Source organism: Aphelocoma coerulescens, chromosome 10, assembly GCF_041296385.1.
Source record: "Aphelocoma coerulescens isolate FSJ_1873_10779 chromosome 10, UR_Acoe_1.0, whole genome shotgun sequence".
In the NCBI taxonomy this organism is placed as follows: Eukaryota; Metazoa; Chordata; class Aves; order Passeriformes; family Corvidae; genus Aphelocoma; species Aphelocoma coerulescens.
Window position 1 is genome coordinate 3,661,484 of NC_091024.1, and position 13,518 is coordinate 3,675,001.

At 39.9% G+C, this 13,518-nt stretch overlaps 1 protein-coding gene across 1 annotated transcript in view; it reads right to left on the minus strand.

Moving 5' to 3' along the window:
- BNC1 (basonuclin zinc finger protein 1) overlaps positions 1 to 13,058 on the minus strand; it is a 75,069-nt gene extending 62,011 nt beyond the window's left edge. The window contains exon 1 of the mRNA XM_069026091.1: positions 12,982 to 13,058. Within this exon, the coding sequence (XP_068882192.1) occupies positions 12,982 to 12,990 (9 nt within the window). The 5' untranslated portion in view covers positions 12,991 to 13,058. The remainder of the gene's footprint in view (positions 1 to 12,981) is intronic.
- Positions 13,059 to 13,518: the final 460 nt, after the last annotated feature.

The following is a 13,518-nucleotide window of genomic DNA, read 5'->3' on the forward strand; positions in this document are numbered from 1 at the left end:
TGCAACAGATTTTAATTTTCAGATTTGTCTAAAATTGCAGAAAACTACAGGAAGCAAAGTCTATTGCTTAGCATACTGGGGCTTAATTTTCTTCTTAAAAATGGCAGCAATGTATGTTTCTGGTTAGGGAGGTGTGCCAGTAGTGCTACAATTAGGGTTGTGCTGTCACTTCAATTATAAACCTGTTTTTTTGAGGGTTTACTAAAACTCCAGATTAAAAAGAAAAGCTTGCTGCAGGCTGAAATGTTTTGTGTAAGATCTCAGCCAGGGGATAACATGTTTCCAACATTCTGAAAAAATTAATCAGGTGCTTCAAATGTTAGAATTTAAATGTGCTTGAAGAGGCAAAATACTAAAAAAGAACATTGAGTTATGGGTTTTCAGTGCAGAGCAAGTTGCTTCCCAGTTCCTGTCAGAAATACTATGCAGAAGCATGGCTGCAGATTAGGCAAGTAGAGAAGAGGAACACAGAGAACAAAACCCCAAATGTTTGGGGGTGTTTTGTGCTGTTTGGGTTTTTTCTTCTTTTCTTTTAAAAAAAAGCAACAAGAAACTGGGATTGGTGTGATCAAAAAGAGACTGATCTATGCAATTTTAAGGATGGAGGAACAAACTACCTTTTTAGAAATGAAAAGCAGGGCAAGGACCACAAGGACAAAACAGGCTTCCCTCAGTGGAGTGAGGGATGAGGCAGAGGTGTGACGGTTCTCACACGTGCACACTGTATTCCATGGGACTGGCAGCGACTGTCAACACTCCTCAGACTAAGCTTAAACCAAAAATAACATAGTGGAAGATGCACAAAGCTGAGTGTGGGCTGCAAAACTCAAGTGAGCAGGCAGATTTATAGTGACAAGATTATCTTGCCGTGACTATCTGAAAATGCTGGATCTGAATAACGGAGTTCCTTAAAACCATCCTGGTTGAATTTGCATCCCCACTCCTGACTGCAGTGAGGGCACACTGTCCCAGGCTGAAGGCCATTAGTTAAACACAGAAATGGTATCACACATTGCATAGTCGTGGCTTCTCCATGCTGCCTTTGCTCTCTTCTACAAACACTTCTTACAGAAAAGGGATATCTTTTGCCCTGAAAATTTATTCCTTGATCTCTCATGCTGGCAGGCTGGTGACACTGACACCTCTTTGCTATTGAAAGTACTATAAAACACATCCATGCAATACAAACAGACCCTTGTTTCTGCATCTCCTGCAGTTTAGAAAGTTCCAGGTCCCACACATTCATTTTTGCCAAATTGGCAGTTGCTAGGAAGCAAAAGAAAAATGCTGGCAATGGTTCTGTGGAACTGGGGAACATGCAGGCAGTTTTCCTGCAGCACAGGAAAACACACAGGAATTCTCAAGTGACTTCTTAGGCTTGAGACATCCAGGGACGTCTACTAATAAGAAAAGCAAAGTAACTTCAAGGGGATGATAGGAACGAGCTAAACAATAATAATTCAGCTTTTGCAATGAATTTAAATCAAACACTTGGATTTACTTACCTACTGTAGTTGAAGTGTCTACAGAGGCGGAGAAGTTACTTAAATACTAGCAGCCTGCTCATCTACACTGCACAGCAGAAACAAGTTTTTAAATAGAAAGTAGTCAGCCTGAGCTGAAATACAAAGAGATAAATTGCAACTGCTAGCTTTAATTAGACTCCCTTAATACATGAGAAAGTTTAAAAACTGTTCAGAAAATAAACTAACGCTGCACTGCTGCTACACTAACAGTAATTTCTCTTTTTACAGAGAGAAAAGTGGGACCAAGCAGAAACTGTTAGAAACCTGCAAGGTTAAAGGGTATACCAATAAATGGAGAGGTCAAAAGCCTATTTTTACAGAGCACCATGCCTAGCTATTTATTGCTTTGTACTTTTGGGAGAGGGGGTTGTGGAGAAAAAAAAAAAATCTGATACCAAGGCACAAGATCAAGCAACTGTATTGACTGCTTTTCCGAAATATTCTTCTCATACAACAATGAAAAATTGCATGGGCAACTGCACTGGGGAGCAAATGAAGCACAATGGGATTCTGCCCATTGAAGATCATTGCAGTGTATTACCGAGGTGAATTCTTGTAATTTAAAATATATGGCTTAAACATCGAAAAAATATTCTAAGTTCACATTACATATGCTGTACACAATATACTTTTATCTTTGATCAGACCATGCAGTAATTGATTATACCCAGCCTCTACCAGCAGAAGCCTTCATTCCAGCTGCTTGATTCTTGCAAGAAGGTCCATCAGGGCTCTCAAAAGCAACCATAAGCTTCACACTCTGCAACAGCTGAGATTTTGCTCAGGGTGTTTAAGGTCTGCAGAATTTCCCCCCCCCGCTCCACTTCCTCCACAGTGCTCATTTATAGTAAAATAGGGAAAATGCTGTTGGCAAGAAGATATAAGAATGATTTCCTTCTCCTGCTACTTTGATGATTCCCCCTAGGGAATACAGAACAAAGAAAATCAACATTGGCGGTAGCGGAGAAGATCCAAAAGTCTTTTAGGGCAAAGGACACAGGTTATGAAACAGCTCCCTTCTTCTGGATCTATTCAATACAATTCAGTTGTCAACTCCATGCAACTTCTGTGTTGTTACAGTGCCTGATGCCTCATGCAACAGGGCACCACATAACCTCTACTTCTGACAGACAATACAAGAGAAAATAAAGAATAATTCCCCCCGTGCCCAGTGGAGAGTTAACTACAGAAGATGGGAATTTTCTTCCTTCAACAAATACCAATATTTTCCCAAATTCAGGGATGTTTGTAGAAATTCATGAAGAATTGCTGCCTCTAGCTAAACTTTACAATTTAACACTGCAAATATTGAATATCTTTCTTAATCCAGGCTTAAGCTGACAAAGTATACACAAGTAATACAGGTCATTTTGCAAAAAACAGCAAATATCTGAAGTGCACATTGTTTTCCTGTTAGTTCTTGACTAGAAGACACTGTCTAACACATAACACATGGCAAGCTCATCAGGAAAGCAGAGTGATTCATGGGACCTCGAATCTCAGAGTTCTGCATTTGCCACACTTCAGGAAAACTAAAGCCTGGAAGTTCAGGAAGACTGCCTGCTGGACTTTCAGCTCTGTGACCTGTAAAAAGAAATACTGTACCACAGCTGACTTCTGAAAACTGTGGTAATTTACTAGATAGAGTGCACAGCAACAAGTGCCTTCCAAAAATATAAGAAAAAATTGGTTTGGTAATTGTCAGCTTTTTAATTTTGAGCACCAACACAACTCTCAATCAACCAGCTGCACCAGGAAAGGCCAGGCTGGGGTGGATTATGCTGCACAGTTCCTGATTCTTTTTGGTCCTCTGTGAGATACCCTGGTGTAATTTAAATCAGGTCTTCATAAGGTCAAAAATGGGCAAAATATTTCTTACCAATTTTCAAAATCAAAGATGCCTGATCCAAGACTTTTCACAAGTTTTGAGACGAAGCAAAGCTAACTGAAAAGCTGATCGATACAACAGTGTTGAGTCAGACACCCCACTTCATTTAGAGTGCTATAAACGCAGAATGAGTAATTTAACTGGGAAACTCATGCCCTCATGTCTGTTTGTGTGCACACACATACACACAAGCATGTTTACACACATCAAAAATGAGTCCAAGACATAGGGCTACTTGACAAACAAAAGAATATTCATGTTTTGGCAAAATACTACTTTGCTTTTACTGGCATGTAAGCCCAGGCTGCACTAGGCATATTTTAGCAATAATGATCAAAGCAAAGGCTTTCCCTGAAGATTAATGACTGGCTAAGAGGATAGTTTGAGGTCTGTTTACCCCAGCTGGTCCTTAATTCCCAGGAAAAGCATCTGCAAGGCTTATTATTGCTATAAACTTAAGATGGAGGGAGGGGTTATGCTGTTTCAAATGATACATACAATGACTTTTTAGAGACTTAATATCTTGCATATTAGCCAGAATGTTTAACCCATCTCTTAAAGAACTATTCATCTTGAAAGTAAATAACTTCAAACTTCCATAGCCACACACTTCATGTAAGCACTGCAAACTCCTTTACAAGCAATTCATTACCCCCCCCAACCAGCCTCTATGGCAAGTGAGGAAAGAGATATACAAGAATCATTTCCCTCTTCATTGAAATACAGCTACATCTGGGTGGAGAATGAAAGCTTTTTAACAGCAGACACAACTCCTACGTAATATTTAGGACAGAAAACAAAGAATATCATCTTTACTTCAAGCCAAGGAGGATTTAGCTACACAGAAAGCAACTGCTTGACCAAACAGAAGCTGATGTGTAACACTCTTGGAAAATATGCATGTGGTTTTTCAGACAGATTGTGAATCTCTTATCCACACTGCTGAACAGCCACTCAAAGGAATAATTTCCCTGATTTAATGGGGGAACAGTTCCAATTTGAGTAAGTAGTTTCCAACCTGAATCTTATTCATCACAGTGGTCACGAACATCATGGCTCACCAGAAGATCCCAAAAGCCTGCACTTAAGTTCAAAATCTTACTGCTTGAAATGTTATTCACTAAAGCGTGGAATTCTCAGTTATGGTGAAGTTGCATCTTAAAATACAAAGCACCCTAAAAAACAAAGTTAATATGCTCAGCTTAAATTCACAGCAAATTCTGGATTATTAATAGTAACTGGCCCAAGGAAGGTCTATATTTTAGATTATTGTAATGTGGCAACTGACGGACAGGTTAGATTCAAATCTTGAATGTGTTTCATTTCACTGTATATACGTTAGCAGTCATGTTTAGACTTGAAGTAGGCTATATACTATACTTTCCTGTATACTTTCCCACAGACATACTCTAAACAACAACAAAACAAGTTGTTTTTAGCATCATTATGAAAAAATAAAAAAAACAACTGGATGTTCCAAATTAAGCATGTGACTCAAACAGTCTCTTTATAAAGGATGAATAAACCAAATAGGACTAATATCTTAAGACTCCAATGATCGAAAGCCTATTCACAGCCAGCAAAAATATTCATGGTCTTGAATGGGATTTGCATAAGAAAAACTTGTGTTCTAAAAAAATTTTACCTTTCCTTGCACAAATAAAGCTGCTTTGCTAAATAGAGCAAGATTCAGAGAAGTGTGCAATAGTTTTGCTAATGAAAAAGTCTTCTCAGCTTTCATCCTTCTGAACTTTCTACGTCTGTATGAAGATAGGTGTAAGAATTAAGACACCCTCACTTTAGTCTCTACATTCTTCATTATCAGTTTATAAGGCAGTGAGTAGACTAAGTAAATGAAAACAACTCAGTGAAAGATGATGCAAAAATGTATTTCTCATAATCTGAAAAAAAGCTTTAAAAAATGCATTAAACTTTATCAAGTGGTGTACTCACTTTGGAAATACGTGATTTTGAAAAGATCCAAAGACTTTTGGGAAACCAACTTCCAATATGTTTGAATTTCTGTGTGTACCTAGATCCTTTCCTATAATTAAAAAGGCCTTTCAAACCATGAGCCCATGGGGTTTCTGTACCTGTTAGGAATGATCCTTCTCTCTATGACAACTTTTAGCTTGTTTCAATATATCTCCTAAAGGAAGGCATCCCTAAGTGGAAAAGCAGCTGATCTCATTTTTGCAGGTAGGTGGGATGCAAAACAGCTGAGAAGCCTGGTTGTTAGACACCCATACCTATATTTACCAGGAAAACTCTCTTTGGACATTAAAAAGGGCAACTGACTGATCATGACAAGACATGAGTAACAACTTGTGTCTAATACACAGGTGCCACTCATGCAACTGTGGAGACACCAAAGGAAGCAGAACAACTCTGCTGGTACACCATTTCCCAAACCTCTAACTTTCATGCAGACAGCAGGATAAAAAAACGAATGCTTTTGTTTCTGAAAAATGCTGATCTTTATGTTTTTATAAACATACCATGTTTATGAGAGATGCTGGGTAGGCTGACATTATTTATTAGCACATTTATTAGCACATCGTTGTCTGATCTTTCAGCTCATCACTCTGTTTATTTCCTGGTTTATGCACATATAGAGAATCCATGTAGCTGCCTTTTTATTTTCATTTAGCCTTGCATGGCTGAGCCATTTTCCCTGGCTTCAAACTCCCTCCAGATGTCCTGACTAGTCCAAAGATATGTTATTTTGAGAGAGGATACCTCCAATATTGTGATCCTACTTTTTTTGTTAGGTTTTTTTACTACTGGTACATTGTTTTAACAAAATCTTACCGGCTGCACATTCCAGACTTCTTCAGACAGTTACAGCAGATGAGCTCAGATGGTACTACATGACAACACAAGACAGCAAAGATAAGATTATACAAAGATCCCAACAACATAACCAAAATGAAAGGACCTGGTAATCCAAACAAGATTCAGACTATGAAGATATTCAGAAAGATAATCCACTGAGTAACACATATTTGATACCTAAGTCTTCACTGCCCCTCAGCTTCTATTGCATCAGGTGTATCACCTAGATCTGGGCAAAGTTAATACAAAGCAACAGCAAGACAGACTCCAGTGTACAAAGGTATCAGAAAAGCAGCTACTTCCTGCTTTGAAGCAGGTTAATGTGGAATCCCAATGCAATTCTAGCTGCAGAACTTCTTAGGAAACATGATAATGTCAGCAACATTTCAAAACAAAATCCTACTCCAAACTTCAGAAAATACTGCAAATTTCTTAATGGATTTGATAAAACACTGAAATCTAAAACCAGTAGTTTCACAGATATTCCTGAGAGTATAAACTGATCTGCAGCAGTTCTCATACATCCGGGTGCATTACAATGAAAACAACTTCCCAGCTGTCAGTGTGAGGAACTGTCTCTGGCAAAAACCCAACCAATTAAAAATACCTCATTAACAGCACAACACTACTCCTATCCTTTAAAATAACTGCAAACTCAACAAATCAGATGACAAAAAAAAAAAAAACAAACGGGAAAAAAACTCATATGAATATGGCTTCAAACAACATATTGTTTTATATGTTACATGCAGTATTTTTAAAACCTAACTGCATTTTTTCCTCAATAGAAATTTAGCCCTGCTCTTGCTCCTCAGCACAAATACCCTTTATTCCTTTTGGTCATTCATACCTGAAACCAACAAAATGCATTTCCCAATCTGGAACTTATTTATGATGAATTTCTGCATCAACTGGCTAAATTACAGCTTATTCAAGCATATATATTAAGCTCTTTAATATTTTTGAAGAAAGTGCTGGTTTAGAAGCTGAATTGTAGAGAGCAGTTTAATTCAAAACACACCACTTTTATTGACAGTAATAGAATTATCATCCAACCAAATAATATATATATATATATGTCCAAAAGAATAGAACTTTACCCATGAGACTTTATCTACACCATGCTGTATCAGAAAATGTTTTACATACTAGATATGATTAGTTGATACTTGTAAGTTGATGCTTAAGTACTAACAGCTTCTATGACTACAACATCTGTATTTTACCATCATGAAAGCAAAGTCCTATTCATCATTATGCTTTAAAAAAACAAGGTGAAAAAGAAAAACAATTTTATGAACTCATTTCAGTTAGTTAACATTTATTACATGGGGATACTTTGACTAAAATCCACGGTACTCATTTTGATCCAACTACCATAATTATAGAATATTTAATTGAGTCAGGATAGAAGAAAGTAAAGAACAAAATCAATTATCAAAAAACTCCATGTAAACTTACACTAAAACTTATTCTTATTGATGAAAGATTCAAAAAGATGCCAAACCATGAACACAAAGTTATTATATTTGAGCACCGTTAATTTATCAGTTTCTTTATCAAAACTGTCATTACTGAAGACAGTTAATTCCCTATTTTTTTCATCTACTTTACCTGTTGTATTTATTTGCAAGTGAAGGACCAGGAAGTACATTTATTTAAATGTTATTTACAAGCACCTTCAATGTGCTTCCAATGTAATATATCATCAGCGCAGTCTTTGATTTAATTGTTGCCGTCACTCATTTTTGTGCACTAACACATGTACGAGTTCCAAACGCCAAAATATTCTTGCCTTTTTTTTTCTGCTACATACCAGATTTTGTAACCTGTGTCAAGCTACCTCCAATGCTTACAACTTGTGAACAGAGGCCAACAATGAGCCTCCCCAGACACTAAATCATAATCTTCATGTTTTTCGTATTTCACATTCTAGCCACAGTTTCAACATCCATACCCCGTGACATTAGGGAAGGATAAATCAAGGAGGATGACAGCTCCCTTGTAGAGACTGGTACGGCCCTGGGATCTGCCACACCCAACACCCACAGCTTCTGCCAGATGTCTCCAAGAGTTTTGCTGTATTAACCCCTTCAGGAGTAACTGAGGGGTTTGTGCTGAACCTTTTTTAAGCAATTGCCTTTTTTTTTTTTGGTAGAAGGGGAGGAAAAAATACACTCTTCTTCCAGAAACTCTGACTAACTAAAGCACAGACAGAAGGCTATCAGTGACAATTAGCAAATCAGTCCTCGTATTTCCTTGAAGACAGGAATTAGAAGTTTAGGGTTAGTACCAGACAACATTCCTTCTTTTATACCATGCTGTGGTCCCACATGGTTACCTAAAATGACACCGTAAAAATTTCTAAACAGTTTTATGTTCATGTCTTCAGACCCAGGACACTGCTTTACCCTCTTGGAATCAGAATGCCCATTAAGTGCCCTTCAGCCAAACAGACTATTCAGGCCTTAAATCAACAGGATTTCTAATCCAAAAGCCGTACAACAAAGTCTACAACTCTTTCTCTGGGTCTGATCTGGCTCCAGGGACATAAATTTGCATGCAACTTCTGTGAATAGTCCCTGGGCTTAAAGTTGCACATGTGCTTAAGTACTTTGTTCAGTCTGGGTCTAAACCAGCTACTTTAAAATAAAAACAGAAGCCATGCAAAGAATAACATTGTTAAAAACATTTTTCCTCTGTAAATATCATACCAAAGGAAAAAAATGCAACAAGATAAACATACTGATTCCTAGAAGCACATACTGACCTACCAGCAGGTAAACAGCAGCTAAAAAGCCATCAGCAAATATCAATGCATGCCACTTCACATGAAAAGGCAAAGTCAATTTTATTTGAAAAAAAAAAATAACAGTAGATGTGAATTGTATCAGGGATTCTTTGTCCACTATTGCAGGTAAAAGCATCTCTGGCTATAAACAGCAAGCAAATGATCACAGCTCTTAAGAGTAAGACTGGCCCGTATTCTTCACCAGGTTTATTTTGTGGATTTGAAGGCAGATATCTAGGCAATTTCATTTGTTTGTCCTGGGCAAAATGTGTTCAAATTTCTAGTTTGTAGGTGGTTTTTCGTAAAAAAGTAAAGCAGCAAAAAATAATGCAAAGCTTGCACTATCAACAAATGTACTTATGAATATTGCACTTCCTAAAACTACTTCCAGTTTCCTCTGCAGTAGGTTAGGATTCAAGTTGAACACCAGTATTTCTTTAAACAGTTTAAAGAACACACTTTAAGTCTCCATCTGTGGAAGAAATCATATGAAGTAATACAGTTATTGCAGCTCTTGTTGAAAACAAACATACAATGATCAGGGTTGGACTTGGGCAGAAAGACATTAACATGCCTGCAACTATTTTTCATTTGGGGAACATGCCACTAATAATGTTAAAAACACTTGAAATAACTATCCAAATTTCACAAGAAACAAATTCAGTTTCTATCATTTAAATGAATTGCTCATAAAAACCAGCAGTGATGGGCTGAGGGCTTGTTCTCATTTACAAACATTTCAAGACAGAATTACTATTTCTTCTTGAGAAGGATTTTTTTTCCCTCCAGTTATCTCTTCATACACATGCTCAACGAGTTAAAGGGTTAAGTAACCATTATATTCTAAAGAGCAAACTGTTTGCCTTAGGGCCATCTCCTCCTTACTCCTGATGAATTGCCTGACACTTCATGTATCATACATTACTTTTCACTAGGAAGCAGCATTTGTTTCCAGTCATGGTGTAAGAACTGACTTTGGAAGTATGAAGCAATATGGGACAGAAAAAAAACCTGAACTACATCATCAGCTACTAAATAGTCTATACCAAAATAGTGATACATCTGCTTTATTTATAAATATGCTTGTACTTAGAAAATAGGCACAGAAGTATATATATATATAAAATTCTATGCATACTAAGATGAATAAAAGACCAACTGTGAGAATCAATATTCTGAGTGACAAGACACTCTTCTGGACTAGAATGAAAGAAATGCAAATGTAATTGAGGGCTTTGCACAAAAACTATTTGTTAGATGTAAGCTGAACATATGCATCCAAGCCCCTGGCCCAATTCCCTCTGTGATCTTAGAAAAACTTGTTTGTAAGACACCAGGGGTTTCATGTGCAGCTCCTCCCAGTGCTTCACACCTCTGAACCATCAGTGCAGCTTCCTCCCTCTCTTCCCTGTATGGGAAATGAATACTTCCTTACCACAATGGTACAGCAAGGGTTAAGTCATAAACATTTATAAAGGAGTAGAGACTGCAGAAGCTCTGGACTGCAGGGTATGCAAGGACTGACCATAAATTTTAATCAAAATACTTCTATTAGCTGAAGGAAGTGGCCAGTGTAACAACAGGTATCAGAACAGAGAGGAGAATGAATGCCTTTAAACAACATATTCAAAACATTCAGATGGTGTAGAAGAAGAAAAATAAAATCCCTCCTGCAAGTTCCCCCCTTCCCTGGGGAACAGAGGACAAGAAACATACTTAGGTGACAGATTTGAAGAGAGATAGGAAAGACAAGAGCAGATAGGGGCCAATGCAAAAGCATAAAGAGCTCAAAAATAGAGTTTTCTCAAACAAGTTGTCAGCAAACAGCTACAAAATCCATTTACAAAACAGAAGTCTGTTCTCTCCCCAGTTATCCTTTAATAGTCTGGTTTTTGTTACCAACAAGCCCAGTGAGATGAAAATCCAATGTGTGATGTTCCTTCAACAGGCTCTGCCCTTTGAATCCTATCATATTGCCAATGAACACGGTTCTATGAGTTCCACTGTAGTTTTTTGCTTAAGTGAAAAGTAACACTAAAATACATATTCAAACTCTCCCGACAAAACAGGTTGCAAAGTTGAAACTTCCCATTAAGAAATGCTGAAGGACTTGCACGTGTGTGCACCACAATTCAGTTTTATGTCTTACAGTATGACTACCTGATTATCCCATTACAGAGAGCAAAAGATAAACCAAAGATCCCCAGTAAGTCAGCCTTATCCTTTCATGTGAGATGAGCGAACCATGTGCCTGGAAAGATTAGATGAGTTCCATAATATAGAAGGCAACAGACTCTAGAGTGTCCAGGCAAACACCATTTCTAACTTGAGAACCTGGTTTTGCAGCCTTTTTGTTTTGCCTTCCCTCAAACAAAACTTTCTGCATTAGCAAGACAGGCGCATTCACAAAATGCTCAAAACTTACATCCGGTCTTCTTTCCCACCTAAGAATTCCCTTCATTGGAGGCTTCCAGAGCTATCTTTGGCATCCTGACTTTGAACAATGGAGTTTTGTGATTAACCTCTCACAGGTTCTTGTCCAGCTGTAACTTTGCACGTGTGACTGTCAGACTGCTATGTTACATAAAATCATTAAAGCCTGTGCCTGTTTGTATTTTTTGTTTGCTAGGAATTAATACTAGCACTCTTTATCTAATTACAATGATTTAAAAATAATACAGAATGAAAAAAACTAGAACGAGGACAGCCATTATACACACAAACAGCTGATTAAGTATCTTTTATCCACTCCTTTATTCACATGAGACCATAAAGGAGTTGGAGGAGTGGTTTTTTCCTTTTATTTTGTTAATAGAAGCATCCAGCATCCCTGAAAGACTAAAAAAACCACTCACTATTTGAAAAATGTCCTTCAAAGCAAACATAACAGCAACTGAAGAAGTATCCAACTGAAGCACACATGAAATGAAATGGTATAATTAAGACAATCTATTTTGCAGACAATTTTTGGAAGGTAACACATGTTACCCTCAGTTTGGCCACAAGAAGAATCACATAGAACATTCTAAGAGCAAACGTATTAGGATGTAAAGGAAAAAAAGGGATTAAAGAATTTTTGCACATTGTTTAGAGCTGCCTTTTTCGTTTGTAGAAATCTTTATACATGGGGAAAAATCACATTCACCTGTAAGTAATAAACGTTAGCACAATGCTTGCTCTCAAGAGCTCAACCATGTTCCAGCATCTTGGTAGTTGAAAAACAAAAGGCAGTACCAAACCACAAGATGGTATGTTTGAATGGAGGAGGAAATCCACCTTAAAACGTTAATTCATAACACAAAAACACACTGTTTGTGTAACTCATTGGAAACTCAAGCATCAAAGCTAAATCTGAGCATTTACCCTAAATAGGAGAATGAGTAAAATGAAACCAGAGGGTCTTGCAGGAGGCTCCGGATGGTATTGTGATACTGCTGTCAATTTCTCGGTGATCTTGTAAACATACATGTATATTTCAATAGGTTCTTATGACCACAAAAACACTTCCCCGACTGCTATCAAAGGCTTTATAAGGTTGCAATTAACCATCACCCAAACGCGCAACGCCCAAGCTTGCTAACAGAAAGGGCAAAATATCGTGCCCTCTGGCAGTTACGATAAAAAGAAAAAACACATACACACACACAACCAAGTCAAAAAGTTAAGGCCAAAAGCCGTCCCGTCCTTCCTGGGGCTCGGGCGGTTCCCCGTGAGGCGCCGCTCCCGGGCCGGGGCCGCTCCGTCCCCGCCGCCCCACGGAGCCTCCTCGGCGTCGCGGCGCAGCCACGTGCGGCCGGCGGGGAGCGGCGAGGCCGCGGCCCGGTGCGGCCCCGCTCCAGCTCAGGGCGCCGTTCCAGCCCGGAGGCTGCAGCGGGGCTTCCCCCCATCCCAACACCACGTAACCCCGAGGGCCCGAAGCCGCCCGCCGGGAAGGTACTCACCGGTTCCATGTCCGACGGGACCACAAGGCACCCGACGCTGGGGCCAGTCCTGATGCGACCCGCACCGGCGGCGGCACCCCCTGCGCTCCGGGGTGGGTGGCTCTGCCCTCTCGCTATTTAACACTCGCTGTCCCGAGCCGGGGGCAGGTGACAGGTGGGCTGTCCCAGGTGAGCTGTCCCAGGTGGGCTGTCCCAGGTGAGCTGTCCCAGGTGAGCTGTCACCGGCCGGCTGTGACCCCGCTCCGCCCCGCCGCACCTGAGCGCGCTTTGCAGCGCTCCGCGGCCGCCCCGTCCCTCGGTGCCGCCCGCGCCCCGCATGAGGGGCAGGGGCTGGGGCAGGGGCAGGGGCTGGGGCTGGGCTCGGGCTGGGGCTGGGGCTGGGCTCGGGCTGGGGCTGGGCTGGGGCTGGGGCTGGGGCTGGGGCTGGGCTCGGGGTGCCCCGCCAGGCTTTGGGAGCCGCTCCGCACGTGGAGGCAGCGCTCCCGGCTTGGAGGAGGCCGCTGCTCGGACAGGGTGAGGAGCACAGTCCTTGACTGC